The sequence below is a fragment of the Heterocephalus glaber genome, unplaced genomic scaffold (assembly GCF_053883595.1).
Source record: "Heterocephalus glaber isolate CG9 unplaced genomic scaffold, H.glaber_assembly_v1.0 deba00001497, whole genome shotgun sequence".
Classification (NCBI taxonomy): Eukaryota; Metazoa; Chordata; class Mammalia; order Rodentia; family Bathyergidae; genus Heterocephalus; species Heterocephalus glaber.
Genome location: NW_028258320.1, coordinates 11,413,426 through 11,432,203, shown reverse-complemented (window position 1 = coordinate 11,432,203; position 18,778 = coordinate 11,413,426). Strand labels below are relative to the sequence as shown.

Here is an 18,778-nt window from a genome sequence, read left to right as displayed (position 1 = left end):
ACACAGTAATATTTTTAGATGGCACCAGGCAGCAGCATTCACTGCATTTTTATCATACCTCATAAAGAAAGGAACTGCTTCAGAAAGTGACAAGAATAATGAGATAAGCATGTTTAAAGTGAGAAGTATTTTGAGAGGAATTAATGGTAATGTGTCTTTTACTGTAATAATTTTTTTTAAATTTATACACTCAATGTAATTTTGATTACCCAATGATATCATTTCAATAACCTCCACAGACACCTCTTTGGGGTCAAATTTTCCTAAAGTCCATTACCCTGAAAACATTAACTTTCTAGGCATACAAATATCCTGCAACAGAATGCAAAACAACAACAAACCGACTAAATCCTGTACCTCTCTAAAGGGATATCAGATGTTACTGAATCAAGGAACAGGGCCTCTCTCATTATCTACTTCATCGTGCCAAGTAATAGACATGGAGAACTACATAGGGATGAAAGATTAAGGAGTCTTTCCACTCAGAAGGCATTCTCCAGGTAGAAGGGGCTTTGGGAAACAATCGACTGTCCTTGTTCATTGTTAACTTGACCATACCCCATCACAAGATGCTGCCTCCCCATGAGATGACAAAAGAAGAGGGTTTTACTAAGTCATTATTAGGAAGGAAGGAAGCAAACCCAGACAGACTTCAGACAGCACGTGAGCTGTAGACCTTAGGGAGAAAGCCCGTGGTGGGACATCTGTAAGCATTGTCCTCTGCAGACACAGTTCCCAGGGCGACAAGGGGGCATGGATAACAAAGGGCAACACAGACGGATGATTGGGCAGGATGAGAGGAAGTCACTTAGAATTCTTGCAATTCCACGCTAAACCCATTCAGTTACTTCCACAATCTGCAGTCTCACTCACTTCTAGACACTTGTCACAAAGATGGCTTTAGGGCAAGGAAACTGAATCAGATCTTGGCTCCACTGCTTAGCCGCTACATGATTAGGGCCAAATTTTGCAGCTTTGGTCTCTGCATCTACAAAGTGGTGAACGGTCATAGGAGGTTGTTTAGAGCATACAATGAGTTCGCATATGTTGTTTATTTTTAAGTGCTGGGCACTATAGCTCACCCACAGCACATCACAAGCAAGTCTTGCTCCCTCCAACCATCTGCCTTCTGGTCCCTTTAGAAAGAGAAGTTCTCAGTTGAGGGATGTGGAGATCGGAGGTAAAATTGTGAAGTAGCTAACAAGTTCTGCTAATGCTCTGAGTATCCTCATTACATCAATGGTGTCAAATCTATTTTCAGAGACTATGAAACTGGTCACTTTCCATCACAGCCTTAAATGTGGTTTTCCTTAACCATACCTAAGCATAAATAATTTACCCCCAGAAAATATTCAACATTATCACACTGAGGATATTTTAAATGAAAGACTAAATACAAAATTTATGAATAAGTAAGTATAAAATGAATGACAGAATATATGCAAAATGAATGAATACCAAAGCAAAATTTATAAACTGAGGAGAGCCCATTTCCCAGCCAAAATACTACTGTTATCCTGGTAATCGAGCCCATGAATTAGATGCTTTACAAAATGTGTGCTGTGATTCCTTTCTCCTTTCTAATGTCCATATTCCCAAAACAGCAGCTCTGACTCCGGAAGCCAAGAACAGAGCCCAGCAAAATCAGCGGGCGCCCTAACTGTGTTCCAGCCATTTTGGAGCAGATAAAGTCATTAAGGAAAATTTTAACAATGTATAACCTTTCAGCTTTACTCTGCTAACAGCAGGTAGCGGTGCCTTTCAGAGACAAGACCCTGCCTTGAAGTTGTCAGTGAGCAGGACTTGACCTTCATTTTCAGTGTACCCAGCATTAAATATTCATAATCCACGTAACCGTAGAATAAGAAGTACCAGCATTTAAACATGAATCAAAGGAATAAATATATTCACACATATGAGTCATCCTTTCCCAGAATGCTCCTGAAAAAAATGCAAATTCACAGAGCTCTGAGCTGCTGTCTCTCCCAACTTTCTTTTGAAATTCTGGAAGCAAGGGGACTGCTGCATTACACAATCCATGAATCCTGCCCTCTCACTGACATCAGATCTTTTTTTTTCCCCCTTCTTTATCTATTAGATAAGAATTACTGTTCTTGTGTCAAGGGGAAGGACAGAACCAGCAGTGGTGACATTAGCACTCCTAGGGCACCAAAGGGCACTTTTGACTTGGCTTTACAATTTTTTTAAAATGTGTTTCACAGGGATCACAGTGTGTGGGAGAAAAGGTCTCAGCACAGGCATTGACAGATGTCAGACTAGGGAGCCGGAGTGATGTGTAACATAAATTGGGCAGGGAAGCTTTGAAAAAAAAAGAGAAAAAGAGCTCCTTGGACAAATATCCATCTTGGGTAGCTATTAGAGGAGATATTTGGGGGAACAGAGTTGCTGTGTGTGGTGAGTGTCATGGTCCTCTGTGCTTGTGAGGGCGCTGACATTTGTGTCATTCCAAAGACGTGCTGGAACATCTCCCTCTGCTTGGGCATTTCCAGAGACTCTACTGCTGGGAAGATGAAGCATCAGTTCAACACAGTTTCACGTAATTCTCTTTGGCTCTCAACTCCAGGAGTTCTGAGGACAGTCTGTCTTCGGTGGATAGTAATCACCGGAAGATACACAAATAGTGATCCATAGTGATCACTCTAGGAAAGTAAAGACTCAAAGAAGGGCTCTCAGATGGAAAAAAGACCAACTCGGGGATCTGTCTGTCTTGGCCTAAGAAGTTAGAAGGAAAGCTGTGCAAGGGGAAGATGGCTTTGGAAATGCCATACCCCATACCTCTTGATAGTAAAACAGGTTTTGAAAGGTTAAAAAGATCATAACCCAGCAGTTACAATATTTACTGAACTTCCTTACTCATCTGCAGGTGCACAGAAGATGAATAATCCCCTAGTCTCCTGTCCATGTTCAGGGGCTAAATTGGCCTGCTCTGAAGCCAAGCACTGGGGCCTGGTTTCTATATTAATCTGTGTCCCTTGTAACTTCAAGGGTCTGGGTTACTTGTGCAATGGGATATTCCCTACCAGTTTGCTGAGCCCGGCTCTGGCAAAGACACACAGAGACAAGCCATTTCATGGATAGCATCAGCCCAATTAGCTCACTCCCAATTGACTTATTTGAAGGGGATACATGCTCACCAAAATTCATCTCAAGAATACTAGATACTTCTTCCCAGGATGATGGTTTAGTATAATTTCCAAGAGAAATTTAAAGCTACTTTCCAAGACACCTCAATGGCTTGCCAAAGGGTGACTAGAGGACCAGTAACAGTTTAGAATGAGAAGGGCAGATTTTAAGAATTTACATTCCACTATCTTACTTCTTTCCAGTTGCACATCACACGTGGATAAAATTTCACTTTATCTTCTCATTAGGATTGATGATAATTTGGCTTTGTTCTCAGGAATGCGAGGATTTATCAGAAAGGTGGCTTTACAGATTCTACTTTAAGTCTTCCCCTTACTGAACAGAGCATCCTCACTGGCTTTCTCCAGGAAGATGAAGACAGCCTTGTGCTGGCTGCTGCTGACTGTGCCCCTGATGGGTCAGAATCTTGGGATGCAGTCTCAGGACCAAGGGAAGTAAGGCAAATGAAAAGTGGGTGGGGCTGCATAAATAGCCACTGTGTTCTCAGAAACAAATTTGCTAAATAGTTTAGTGATTCAGAAGGGAGAAAGTCTGAAGCTAGGACAAAGCTAGGGCAGTCCCCAGGGAGTATAAGGATAGTCTCTTTCCTATGATTATTGGCATAGTTTGCCGGGAAAGCTGAGGACAGGACTGAAGGTCAGCCTTGGTATGGACACCTCGTCAGTCCATGAAAGAAGCCAGAATCAGGGAGGATTCCTAGTGCCAGCTTCTTCAAGGCTTAGCAGAGTCAAAAGTAAATCCAAAGGACATGGAGGCAGGCTGGGCACTTAGGGAAAAGGGTCTGCCTTGGGGAATTTCACCCCTGCCCATCCCCTCCCATGAAGACAAGAACACCAGAATCTACAGAGTCAAAGACTGTTTCCTAGTACACATTTAAAAAAGGACAAACATCCAGATCCATTTAACAAGAGCATTTTATTTCCAAGATATACTGATGGGCAGACAGAGAGGAAAGGGGAAGGGGAGGAGTGGCCCAGCCATCTGTCCTTCCAACAGATCACCACACTCACTTCCATATAAAGGCGTGCTCTCTCTGAGGCACACAGACTACATGTCCAAACCTTTTTCCTGAGCCCCAGCATGGGAGTTGGTAGGGTATACACCCTACAACATATGAGAACACCCCTGGGGAGAGATTGGAGAAATAAGACCAAGGGCTTTAGAAGATCTATAGTTTAATTCAAATGTGAAGTAGAATCAGTAAGAGTAAATACTAAAAGGGTGCTTACCTTCAATGACACGCCAACTGGAGTCTTCCAGTCTGAAAAAAGCTCTTCTCTTTCTTGGCTAGGGATTTCCCATGGAGAGAGCATGTACACTCTCATCCCCTGGGGATGTCTAAAGGACTCTCTCCGTTCCAGATGGATGAAGGCAGCCCAGACTTGTACAAGGATGGCACGCAGGGCCGCTCATAGTCTCAGACTTGACCGATTCCCAGAAAGGTGATTAGAGCAGACTTTTTTCTTAATTTTCCCTGACATGACATTTTGACTTCTGCACCCCATGCACAAAATCCTCAGGCCAGTGACCAAATGGCTCTGAGAAATTTAAAGTTTAGATGTGCATGAAATCACCACCATCCTGAGCCACAGAAAAAGTGCACTAAGCTCAGAGTTCAAGTCAACAAGGATACCGAGCAGGTTTCCTAGGATCAGAGTCTGGTATCCAACTACACTAGGGGTAGAGTTAAAAGAGTTAAAGACACTCTCACAGCCGACAATGAGGACAATGAGCTCAAGGCCACTGAATTTGGCCAGAGTTGGCAAGTTCACATCACAACAGAAAAGCGAGTCAGACTCAACTCCAGCTCAATTTCTTTCCCAGATGCTGTCAACTTCAAAATTACAACAAAGTATTTGGAATAAATGATATGCCCAAGGATGGCACTCATAGGAACAAGGGCAAAGGGGCCACCACCTAGCAGCGCCCTGATCAGTGCTCCCTTTGGCTTCCCAAAAGGTCTTCACTATCCATTACCCAGGCTCACCCGGAAGCACCAGTTCATTCAGCATGAGCCTCCCAAGCATCTGCATGAGGATGCCCTCTTGGAATCCGCAGACGGCCAGAGTCCTCTACCTCTAGGACTCATTGTGAACTCCTTGTTCCACCTTCTTACCTTCACAAGTCAAGAAGCAGCAGTGTGCAATGCTTCAGCTGAACATTTGTTTAACAGATGACAGAATGACACCATGCTTTCTCATCTGTCCCCCAACAAGGTAAAAGCACAGGAAATCCAGATAGGAAAAGAATTCTACCAACATGGCTAGAATGGTTTCAGACTCTCATCTGTGGACACTGTCACCCTCACATAGGTTGAAAATTTCCAAAGCCCTCTAAACTTCTTGACATCTTCAGTGAAAATAATTCATCAGAAAATAGCTATTTAAAAATAAGAATACCCAGCAAGATGGCTTGACCCCATACACCTCTCCCTCCCATGCCTGCAGAATCAATGCAGCCTTTGGAGAACTTTCTTTCCCATTCAGAAAACCAGCACAGAACAGCCCTGCCTTCCTCCAAAAGTCTTCCACACTCAGGAGGTCCTTGTAAAGGTGGGTGTCAAGGTAAATAAATTCACCAACTGAAGGGGTCATGTTTGTTTTAGAAAGAGGGGCAGATAATGTATTTGAATACTCACTTTGACGAATCAATGAAGTATATTACAAGTGCACCAATGCTGAGAGCAAAGACTAAGACAACCTGAAAAAGAAGAGAAAGATGTCATCACTTAAGAGTGGAACATCGGGATGTTTATTTTCCTTGATACACACAGCAGCACCTCTGAAACACAGTGCCAATTGCTTTCAGGGACTGCTTGGAAATCTGCCCTGGCTGCCTCCATGGACTGCCTTGATGTTCATTCTTACCTGGCAGTGGGCAGCAACCTCACTCCTTACCAATAGGGGTCCGGGCAGACTTTTCTATCCTACAGCACTGGGTTTTTGTCTGACTCTGTTTATCATAAGGTCCAGCTTCTCTGCAACTGAAGCCATTAAACCTCAGGGAGAAAAGAGTAAATGGTGCGATTTCTCAGATTATTTGTAACCTAGGACCTAAAGGGACTCAAATACAGCGACATCAATTAAAATTCACCCATTTTAAGCATGCAATTCCTCAATGACTTCTAGTAAACTCAAAAGTAGTGAGACCACCACGTAATCCACTTTCAGGAAAACATCCTGATACTTCATGCCTATTAAATTAATCCCCAATCTTGCCCCCGCAGCCCCAGATAGTCACTAATCTACTTACTGTCTCCAAAAAATAAATGTCCATATGAAAAGCACAAATTTGCTTGTTCAAATGCCCATATGGGTGTATATGTGTAGATGTTTATACACAATCTACAGATATAGAGGTATACTATATATATACATGTGATTATAACGCTTCTCAAGTTCTTAGGAAAACAGTTGAGGTATGCAATGCCAAATTAAGTAATGCATTTGCCCAACTACATGACAGTCCTTCTTTAGACTCCTCACTCAAAGTTAATCACCCTTGCTATAAGAGACAGCTTGGCATCTCCTTCAATGGACACCTGTCACACAGAAGTTCATCAAATGAATATGTAACAGATTAGGTTGATACTGACACTTCTGTCCTCACTCAATGTTCCAAAGTGTTTATTTAATCTTTCACAGAGGAGACTATTAATGTAAATAAAAGATGGTCAAAAATAAAAAAGAAGCTAACAGCCAACAATTAAGCCTGGGAACAGAAAGTAAACCCAACCACTACACACAATCGCTGCCTGCCAGTCAACAAGTCTCTTTTAGCTATGCTAATATCTTAAAGAGTCCCAGGGTTAAAGAGCTTAGAACTGTGTATTCTGGAATATTTACACACTGACACCCCGGTGGCATTGGCTGAGGGCATGATCAAGCTGTGTGCATGTGTGTGTGAATGCATATGTGTGCACGTGTGTGTAAGAGAAAAAAATTGCACACAGTATTTTGAGTGTGTGCCAAAGCAGCTGGTGGAAAATGAAATCTGCATGAGATACTCATCTAAAACATTGTACAACTCCATGGAGCTCCTGGGAGGGGGGTGGTGGACTACAGAGTACAGAAGACAACAATCAAAATAACTGGGCATTGTAAAAGAAATATGCAGTTCCACAGCAACTGCTAAAATTTCCTGATAAAAGGAAATGTTAAAACAGTACACCACCAGGGGTTATTTTATTCTTCCATTTTGTTTTAAAAACCAAAACATGGTCCAGCTGAATCCAAGGAAACTCCTCCCGTCTGTCAGCAATTGTCAGCCCCCCAGTAGAATCCCTCTGGGCTGGTCACCTCCATCTCTCCCCTCACATGCACTCAATCCTACATTCTTTGCAAAGGTAAACACAAGACACAAACAAAAGCATAAACAAGCCTCTGCTTCTTTCTCTGTTATCTGAAGGAGGCAGCAAAACAAATAGTTTAAGATTAAATTGAAGCTGTGCTGCTATTTCTGAGACTTAAGTACTTAGATCCTGGCCCTGACCTCATTCTCAAAAAGCTGCAAAGGGAAGGGGTGTGGCCAGAGCAGCTGGGCAAAGCCTCTTCATTCATAAGCAGCAGACCCAGGATTAATCCGTCCATGCAGCTCCCTGTGTGTGTGTCTGTGAATGCTGAGCTCCTGTCAGACTGGCTAGACAGCCCTATGCCACAAAAAGCCCCAGTCACAAAAAAGGAAAGGAAAAAGCCTTGTAAGTGGCCTCTACATCATTCTGTAAGGAACTAAGATCTCATGCTCTTGCATTGGGGATGATTTCCCAGCATCAGGATGGCCAAAGTAACTGGCACTAATTTGTCCCAACTGCCCCCACTATGTGTCTGTGATGGGCATAATGCATTGCTTCTTTAGGCAAATCAGCCAGTGACACAAGGAGGGAAGAAATCCTGCTGTTTTCTTGCAATGCAAACTCAAATATCAGCATCTCTCAGGCTAAGAACAGAGAGAAACCAGGAGGGAGATGCCTACCAGGGCTCCTCCCAGCATCAGTCCTGAGAGCTCTGTCCATGGACCTGTGCTTGGGTCCACATGTTCTGCCAGAAGGTTTTCTCTCTAGGAGGTGCAAGGAGTCCAAACTGCCCCACTCACCATCATCCACAGTCACCTAGCTCTGTGTGTGAAATGACCAATGCTTCTCAATAGAAAGGTAACTATTCATATAATCATTAAATTTGCTAAGGCCTCTTTATCCTGTCAGGCTTGATTACTTTGTCAACCTAGGTCCAGGTGCAAGAGAAACACACCAACCTTTGGAACTGGCCCTGAAAACAGGAACAGAGATTTTACTTCCATGTGGCCCTAACAAAGCCACTGAAAAAGATGAGTTTATTCTCTCCCTTTCTCTAACTTTTTAATAAATCCTCACTCTCTGAGAACCCTACTCTAAATTTTAAAAAATCAGAGAACACGAAACAATTCAATTTTAGCCCAAATAGTAGTTATATTATGGAGCGCCAAATAATCACCTTACACTATGCATAACCCCCAAGAGAAACAAAACCTTGAAATCTACTTGAGTCATGAAATATACTCTTTTATACAGTGGTCCTTCCGTAGATTAATCATATGCCATTATCCGATTAGTAATGTGTTATGCAGTACAGGTATAGCCGATGTAGGAGAAGCGACTGGCTAGTTGGGTCATTAATAAATGGAGAAGTTTGAAAAGGGCAGGAACAATAGGTGCTCTTCTCTCAAACTCTCTTCAGTCTGAAAGTGTCCTTTCCTGGCTTCTGGGGATCTATAGTCTCCGGGAAAGGAAGATTGTAACTCAAAGGATACTGAGGGCGAGATCACTGAGTGTTGCCCCGCAGGACACCACTTTGCTAACTTTCAGTGTAGCCTGCCAGGCTTGGCCAGCTTTGGCCAGTTTCTCTTCGACTGGCCTCACCCCATCACCCTGGCTCCCCTTGATGGTACCAACTGCCGTGTTCTCTGATCTACCAAAAACACCCATTTGCTGTGTGATGATACTCAACAGGGAATGATATTTCCAGGGTGCCTGATTCCTAAAAACAAAAGCAATTTGATGAATGTCATTGGAACAACGATGCCTGTGACTCACCTATTTTCATAACTCAGGATGAAACATGACACGTGTTTGCACAGAAGAATGCCAGGAACACACACAGTGCATTAAAACAACAACAAAAAAATGTGTCTTCCTTATCACAAGGAGTCTGGTGATGAACAGAGTGAGAGGGAGGCTCACAGCTCACTCCCTACATGGAAATCCTAGAGAGCCATGAAGAGCTTGCAAATGCCTGAGAAATTTCATAAAAATGGAAAACCCTATGGCCTCCTATAGAGTATCCCCCTTCAGTTGCTGGAGCTCTTGGGAAAGGGAAGATTCAGGGATGTGGACACAGAAGGGACTTAACCAGGAAAAGCGGGCTCTTCCAGGACACTGCCTGTCCCAGACCTTGGCTTCAGGTGCCACCCAGAGGCCCAAATGCTTCCAATTAGCACGTGACGTGACGTTACAGGGGCCTTCAAAGAGGGACTGGGACCCAAGACTCACAAAAGTACCAGAATCCTATCACCTAGGGAGCTTCCCTTAAAAAACAGAGGTGCCCTCACCCCACTCAGGACCAGTGCATCACAACTGAAGGAGGGGAGCCCTGGGGACCTCTACCTCTCACTGGCTCTTCCAGGGAAGCTGACTCGTGGACAAGAGGGGGAGTTGCTGAATGAAAGCCATTAGGGGAAACCACTTAGCTCAAGTCAGAGATTAATTTACAAATGTCGCCTTAACAATTAGCCCATCAGAACATGTGTATGAGGCCTGCAGGCTTGGAGAATGTGCTAGGAGTACTTCGGAAAGTACAGAGAAAAGGATGAATTAATTCTCCCCTGAGCAGGCTTTACACGTTCTCCTTGGCTCACAGCAGAACAAATGACCCTAATTAATGATTCCATGTGTTTGAAGTAGAATCCAGCTTCTGCCAGAATCCAACAGAGACCCTGCTCAGAAAAGGGACAATTTTCTACATATGATCCCAAAGCCACGTGACTTTTTTAAAAAATTGAGGTATGATTTATGTACAATAAAATTTATTATATACAGGAAAAATAGATGTGAGAGCCCCTAAGGCAAAACAATCTGGGGACATCTTGTTTCTGAGAGATAACATCGTTCCAACATCTAAATTATAATGTTTGGTCCAGTGAATTTAACAACTGCAACAAACATTTATTGAACTCCGAAGCGCAAGGTCCAGAGTAAGAGACTGGGAAATACAAAGCTGAAATAGCTAAGTAAGTCCTGGCCTTTGCCTCCATGAGCATGGAATCTAGAAGTTCAAATTGCTCAGGAGTCTCTTGTGGATTTCAGAAATGCAACACACACAAGCAGACACTTCCCCAGATGGATATCAAAGGAAGGCTCAGGTGTAGAAATAACATTACTTTTATTTATTGCAAGCTCCTTGAATGGGAAGAGGAGAAGAGTTGGGTGGAAAACCCAGAGAAAGGAAAGAATTCCGGACAGTCCAGGACCACCTGAGTGAACCCTTGGTAGAGAAGGACAGACACAAGACACATAGGGTGACTGACTTGTGTGGAGGGCAGCGTGGGGGTTTGGTAAAGACTGCGCTCTTCAGTATGCCACTCAATCCCTCTGGGACTGGGGTTCTCAATCTGTGAAATGATGTGACAGGACTGGCTGGTTACCTACCAGGTAGGAACTTTGGCAGGTTGTTGCATATAGTGAAAGAATTAAAAACTTTTGGCTTGAAACACCAGTATTCCTTATACTTTGTGCATAACTGTAACTCAGCATGATGACAATAATGCCTGTCACTAATTCTGTGTCCAAGAGGCTTGTTTAGTAAAACTGCAAGTGCAAACTCTACGGACACTTGCATTTATGGCATGTGACTTATGGAAGAACATGAACAAAAATACTGTAAATTTATTCACAGAAAGCCAAGACTCCAAAGGATGGTATCAGAATAAATGTCTTCAAGATGAAAGAAAGGAAAATAAAGAGCTGCTTTCAGGAGATGGTATTGAGAATAACAACCCTAAAATAAAATGTATGAGGCTTCAGGATAGGAGAATAACTGTGACTGAGTCATATGTAAGATTCTTGGTTTTGTTTTTCTTCGTGCTGAGGATAATACACAAGGCTCTCCACATGCTACACACACTTTATTACTGAGCCCCACCCAAGCCCCAGAGTCAAAAGTAAGGAAGTCACAGGCAGTGGGATCTGATGCTTCAACAAATGCAATACTATGCAGCCACATTCCATGTGGAATGGACTGGATTCTTAGGACACGCATATAAACTGGAGAGGGCATCTCTGTAAAGAGTTTCAAATGATTTGCCTAGTTTTTGGCATAAAGAAAGAAATCCCTGGCACATTGAGAAGTCTTGAGTATGCTATCCCTTTTCTTCCTCTGTGGCTTTATCTTATACTCCTTCCCTCTCTAGATTCCAGTTACATGAACTTTCAGTTCTTCTCATTCACAATTTGCCTCCTCTCCTACCTACCACAGGGCTTTTGCACAAGCATTTCCAGCCTCCTAGAATACTTAGCTGTCCTCTTAGCCTGCCCACTCATCAGAAATCAGCTCTACTGTCATTTCCCGCACATCTGATGTAAGAAGTTACCCATAAGCATATTCTTTGCAATAAGCAAAACAGCACTTTTACATTTCTTTGTACTATTATTTCATCAACTGCTCTCTCACCTGCTGGACTACAAGATCTATGAAGGCAGAGTACATGTCCATTTTTAGTGCTAAATTACAGTTTTCCAATTAGTATTTGTTAAACAAATCACCAGACAGTGAGTTGAGAATGAAGTTGGAGATGAGTACAGTAAAAGCAAAAGAGAGTAGGAAGGACATGGACTGCCCTCATTCAAGGAGACTCTGGAATTTAAAGCTCTACAGAGGTGAGATGTAGTTCTGGGTGACAGCAGGACCCAGTGGCGTGGGGATGAAGAGCAAGGGCGTGGAAGAGTTCAAGGATGCAGAGCGCATGTGCAGGACTGACGAGCAGAGCCCTGGGTGAGGGCGGAGCTCAAGGAGTGGTGGACGGAAGCCATTGCTGACCAGGGTGAGGAGAGGTGGTGCTCAGCACCAGAAAAAATAGGCAGGAGGATGCAGTGGACAGCAGGAGCCTCCAGAGAAAAGGTTTTGAAAAAGGATAGAGGATCACAGAAAGGCCAGAGTGTGCTGTGCTCCCTGGGCTATGAAGAAACAAGCAACCTCCATAGATAGAGGAGAGGGAAATTACATCTCTAGGAAAAACAGATTCAACTAAGGCCAGGCCACAGGTAGCATTAAGTGAAGAAGTAAATTTGGATAAGGACTGAGATATGAGAAAACAAAGTAAAGCACATGTTGTGAGGCAGTGAAATACAGAGACACAAAATAATACAAATATTAATGCAAAATAATATGTAAATACATTTGCATACAAACACATATATACATGGACATAGTGCAAGGGACACTGAGATAAACTGATATTTTACTAATCATAAATGCTAGATGTCCATTGATATTTATTAACCTGCTAAATGCCCAGCAACATGACACTGTCTATTTTTAAATTAGGTCATTTAAAAAAGATTCTAGATAAAAATGAAGCCCTGGAAAGCAATCAGGCTCCCTCTTAACATAAGCCACAAAGAACAAGTTTCTTTTAAACCATATATCTGCTTGTATTTCGAAAAGAATTAAACTCAATAATGGGTTTTCTGAGGAGGGCAGGGATAACTTTGACTAACACAGATAGAGATAGTGGGTCTGAATTCTTCTTGGTTTTTAAATGTTCCTCAAAAAGAATCTGGGGCATAAGTTCGAAGTTCATGGCTTAGTCTCTCTTTCTATGGGTTCATGTGGACCTAACTCTATGGTCAGACAGATGTGAGCTTCTGCAGCTTGATGTTCCCCATTGTTGTTGGATTTTGTGGCCCATTTTCACCTTGTTTTGCCCAAATCAAAAATACAGAAAAGTCAACATGTTCCTCTGAGGTCCCACTTTATTACAACTGAAGTAAGAAACTAAAATGAGGGAAAACAATTGCAACTGTAAGTCAGGAAATTTTCCCTAAAATCTGTGTCCTTCCTAGAGTGGAGGTTTAATGACACTGAAACCTTACATCACTGCATCATAAAACTGAAAAGGTTGCGTTTTGCATAATTTTACCAATGACATTAAAACTGACGCATTGGCAGGCAAGATGAAATCTTCCATCTGAGGTCTCAAGTTTGAAAGACCTTTCCTATCTAATTACTGAAAATCTGGGGGAGAGCGTTCCATCTGCCGGTGGAGATCCAAAGTTTGCAGCTAATGAGCTTTGTGAGAAATTGGCTTTGGTGCATGTGGGTTTTGGCCAACTGGATTTTTAATTTAATTAGGTTTATAAGATGCGAAATCTCCTATAGCACTGTCAGGTCACCAGTTGCCACTCACTGTCATCGAGGAAGTAAACGTACAGCCACATTTGCCCTCTTCTCAAATCTTGCCAGTTCTTAGATTATATTCAAGGCAAAACTGGAATTTAGCAGGGACTCAAACAGGAACTAGCACATCGATGCTCAGGGCAGTACTATTCACCATAGCCAAAAGGCACAAGCAAACCATGTGTCCCTTGTTAGATATACGGACAAACAAAATGTGACATGTGTATACAATGGATGCTTTTTAGCTTTAGCAGAAAGATAGAAAAGTCTGACGCATTCCATCACATGGATGAACCTTGATGAAACTACATTAAATGAGAGAAGATGGCAACAAAAAGACAAATACTAGATGACTATGATTCCATTTATATGAGGTCCATAGAGAAGCAAAATGTATAGGCAGAAAACAGAACGGTGCTGAGGAAATAGTGTTCAATGATTATGGAGTTCCGGTTCTGCAGGATGTAAAGTTCTGTGGATGATGATGGTGACGGATTGCACAACAATGGGAATGTCTTTTTTTTTTTTGGTACCGGGGATTGAACTGGGGTCCTTGTGCTTGCAAAGCAAGCGGTGGAACCACTGAGCTAAATCCCTGGCCTGGGAATGTCTTTTAATGTCACTGAAATGATAAATCTTAAATGTGTACTTTAGCTCAATTTTAACAGAATGCAATTTTTGAGTTCCTACAAGAAGAATACATTTTAAAACTCACATAGAATACATTAAAAAAAACTCAAATATAATGATTCTCTCATGAGAATACTAGTATCTCTCTTCAATAGCAATGACTGTCTCCAAAAAATTTATTACCCTATACAAGTGATTCTTGCCTCTTTAGATGTTTTGTCTTACCCCTTAGTAAGCTGGAGGTTGTCCTTTTGTCTCCAAAATCCACCCCTACATAGCCTCAGAGCCTGTGAGCTCCTCCCTTCCTCTCCCTCCCCTCCTAATCTATTACAGGGCTCGAAGTTGGCCATGAATTTTTTAGCAATCAGGACTCTGACTGGAGCCAGAATTTATTTCATCTTTTGGTAACTATAGCTAAAGTCCCAGATATGACTGAGAGTTTCAAAAGACTGTGCCCTTGATCCTATAACCACTTTACAAGCACCTAACGGTTCTCTCCATAAGATAATGGAATAGAGAGGAGGTATTTGGGCTCCAAGTCTAAGCTTCAAGGCCCATTTGCAGTAATGACTCGGTTGCAGCCCCTCAGTGTGTTAGTGGAGTATTAAGGGTACCCTAAAAACAACCTCCAATTCCCACCCTCCACAGTAATGATTTGCTAGGAGAGGTCTTGCTTTTAAGGATTATCAACACACCCTGAAAAGCAATGCCACCAAAGCCCCTCAGCATCAAGGGCATTGGCCAGAGATGGTAAATACCCATTCCACTGAAAATACAACTCTGACACCAAAATTGAACAGGCTTCTAAATCCTTTCCTGCCTCCACTGGGCCTGGCCAAGGACGTGCCCATTCTGGCTGGCACCGTGTACCATACCCTCTTTTCTCCCCTGTAGACCCACATGCCAACCACAGCAAATGGGCTGACCTTGGTGAATGCTGTCTTATAATGCATTGAAATCCAGGTCTCCAGAGAGAAGGCCCCACATGGCTCATCCACTTCTGACATTTCTCCATCCTTCAAAAATATTTTTTGTATTGACTGTTGGATCCTGACAGATAAGCTGCTACCCTTTCTGAAAGAAGTTGAAAGCCTCACAAGATAGCATCCTTCATGCTCACAGATTTCTGCTCCTGCAGCCTGGAAAATCGGAAAGCAGGGTCAGCAGCACAAACCTCAACATGCATTGCAGATGCCCTGAACAAGGGCAGGTCCCCCCCATCCCAAGTAAGTGCTGCTCACTTACAAGGGATGAACCGGGGCTCCAGTAGCCACCTCAATTCTTGCAACCATCTCCCAAGATTCTGTCACCCATGAGGATCTGATGATGATACCTTGGCACAAGTGACAGGGGCACTGGCTTATTGGAGGCAAGCAAACAGAAACCACGTTTCCTTGGCATGCAGTATGTGTGAGGCCAGGGGGATGTGAATGTGCTCAGCCAACATGAGCTTCTCTGCCTTTCTTCGCTTTACACTTACTTTGCAAGCAAAAGAAGACTGTGGAGTGTCATTTATCATCATCTCAAGGTCATTTAATACAGGAAAAGCATATGTCTGATGTTTGCATCTGCTTCATACCTCTGTCTTCAACAGGCAGACCAGGAGCATGGTTAGGGCATCAGAAAGGCAGCAAGCAGGAAACGTGAAGAAATTTTTTATATCATATTTTTAAGAGCTTTGACATAGCTGTCAAGGAGAAATCAGAACTGACTTGGGCTTCCTTGAGCTCACTGCATAGCTTTTCCGTGTTTCTGAGTTACATGTTGGGGCTGTCATCTTCTCAGGGCTTACAGGCTCTTATTGTCAGTTTGGCTGTGCATTTCAACACAGTCCCAGCTTGATTCCTAGAATTCCACTTCTCATCTGCTTCATGAAAGACAGTTAATTACAAGAATTTCTTTCTATAAGCCCCACCATTCTGCAGTTCTTTCATTCCGGGCATAGGGTTGCTAGGGTTGTCAAGTGTCTGCCCACTCTGGGCTTGGGGCTGGGGACCAGAGACAGCACAACTGCAGAAGAATGCTCCTGCTTCATGGAGTTCGAATTCTAATTTCCATTTGTGTACAGAGCAGGATGAGAAATGCCAAGATGAGGTCCCTAGCATCAGACATCTTTTGAGGCATTTATGCCCCAGAATAGTGATTGTCAAACACAAGCACTCATCAGAGTGATCCAGAAGGAGGATCATTTGCTGAGTCCCATTGCTGGGATTCCAGTTCAGGAGGGCTGGGGGTGCTGAGAATCTACATTTCTAACAACTTCCAGATGATCCTGATGTGGCTGGCATCGTTAAAACCACTGTTTTAAATCATCAAAGAAGAAAAAAGTTTATCTTTTCAAGATGTTCTTTTTTCTTTGAATATGGCTGTAAAAATATCTTAAATTGGTTAGTTGTAGGTATGTGTTATTTGCACAAAATTGCCCTAAAATGTTTATTAAAAGATCTCTCCCCCACACACTGGGGGACATCACATCCTCTAGTACTCATGGGGGTTCCCAATAAATTTCAGCCTCATGATAGGAGAAAAATCTACTAAAAGTCACTTTAAAGGGAGAGAGAAGTCCTTATCTGGAAATATTACTCAAAATCCTATTCAGAGGCCAGGTGGATGGGCTGGAGAATGCTAGTAAGGTGTTTTGTTTTAAGTGTGAATTGATGTATCTTCGCCATAGGATGGTACTGCACAGAGGTTGTTGATGATAGCAAAATGATGAAAACCCTTCCTCCAAAGCTGTGGGCTTAGGGTTTTGAGGACATCCATCAGGTGCGTCTGGGGAGGTTTTGGCTTTCAAAGAAAATAATCAGAAAGGGCTACGATTGGAACACTGGACGGTGCCAAGAACAATAGATGGTCTTACAACCTTCAGCTTTACGATGCCATGAAAGCAACGTGAAGTCAGTAGAAATACAACATCTGAATGTGCATCTTTCCTGGGCTCTCATCAACATGCAATGTGACACTGTCCAGATGTGGAGCAGTGACAGCAAGCACAGCTCCCTCTGAGCCACAGGATCATGAGTGGAAATGTTCAGTTACTGTGTCCCTGAGCTAGGATGTCAGGTAGGAAGTGTGTATTCAAGCATTTCTGACTTACAGTATTTTCAGCTTCTGATGGATTTTTTTGGAATATAATCCCAACCTAAGGCAGGGAACACCCGTGCACTGTTGACTCTAGTGTTACAAACAGTGTATTAAAAAAAAAAAAAAGAATGGTGTTCACGTGGCTTCCAAAAGCAAAGGCATCCACTCCATCTATCCTGACCCCATCCATCTTTCTCAGGTGTGTTTAAGACACTAGAAGACAGACAACTCCCTTTGCTCAGGTCTCATCTGCTTCAAGAACATTCGGGAGGGAGTCCAGCTTCTCTGGCACACTCTGTATGACACAGCCTCAGGAGAATACTGGTCTACCTGGCAGGTTCCCTCCAGCAGTGGCCACATTTGTCATTTTGAGCTGCCATTCAAATCTTGTTTTAAATGTCACTTTGAATGACACTTCAAATGCATACAATGGTGGGGTTTCTTGGGTGGGTTTTATTTTTAATTGATGCCTTCATTGTTTCTCCCAGTCTTCCCTAACTCCAGCCACTGCACGGAGAGAGCTTTGTGAAACACCCTGAGTACAGTTCAACCAAAGAACTTTTTACTCTAATTCCATCACCAATTTTCTTTTCAGCCTCCCCCGTGTGTGTGTGTGTGTGTGTGTGTGTGTGTGTGTGTGTGTGTGTGGTTCTGGGGATAGAACCAGGTCTTTGTGCATGCTAGGCTAGAGATTTACCACTGAGCTACATCCCAAGCTCTTTTTTCTTATTTCTGAGACAGGGTCTGGTTATGTAGCCCAGGCTAACCTTGGACTTGGCGATCCTTGCGATCCTCCTACCTCAGCCTTCTGTTTCTGGGATTACAGACATGTACCACCTTCTTAACCTCCTGTGTGAAATCTCCTTGATTACTTTCATTTCTGTGTCCCCATCACTCACGCCTTCATTTATGTATTCAAGGGGCAAACATTCACTGAGTGTCCTCTGTATACCAGGCTTTGTGGTACGCCTGGATATGTAACAGAGAGCTAAAAAGCCATGGCCCCAGCCCTCCTGAGCCTTGCAGCCTGTAGAAGGATAGACCTTCACCACATGACCTCAGAGAAAGGACTAAAATCTGCACACAGGCCGGACTCTGAAGAGAAGGAGCCATGAGCTGTCCAAGGAAGAAGGCTGAGCAGGAGTTAGCCAGGTGAAGACAAGCATTTCTCACACAAGAAATAGTCAAAGCCCCTAAGGACTCTCCTGTGAGTGTTTCTTGAGTGAATGGAGACACCAAGAGGGTGTCACATGTCCCATGTTTATAGGACCCACTGTCTTCATGGAGGAAGACTCATTTCCAGTCTGAGGATGGAGAAACTGAGGCACATGGAGCTTCAGTGTCCTGTACAAGAGATAAGACAGCCTTGGTGGAGAAGCTTGGAGGCTGCAAGATTTTCTCTGATGCCTACGATGGCAGGAGCTCCCAAAATGAGTTCACAAAGGGTGAACATTGGCCCAACTCATTCCCTAAAC

The 18,778-nt window shown here is 43.1% G+C and overlaps 1 protein-coding gene across 31 annotated transcripts in view; it reads right to left on the bottom strand.

The window, feature by feature from the left end:
- The window catches only part of Kcnma1 (potassium calcium-activated channel subfamily M alpha 1), a 732,631-nt gene that overhangs the window by 367,345 nt on the left and 346,508 nt on the right, over window positions 1–18,778 (bottom strand). For all 31 annotated transcript variants that reach the window (XM_004846336.3, XM_004846337.3, XM_004846338.3 and 28 more), the window contains exon 3: window positions 5,804–5,865. In XM_004846336.3, the coding sequence (XP_004846393.1) occupies window positions 5,804–5,865 (62 nt within the window). The remainder of the gene's footprint in view (window positions 1–5,803; window positions 5,866–18,778) is intronic.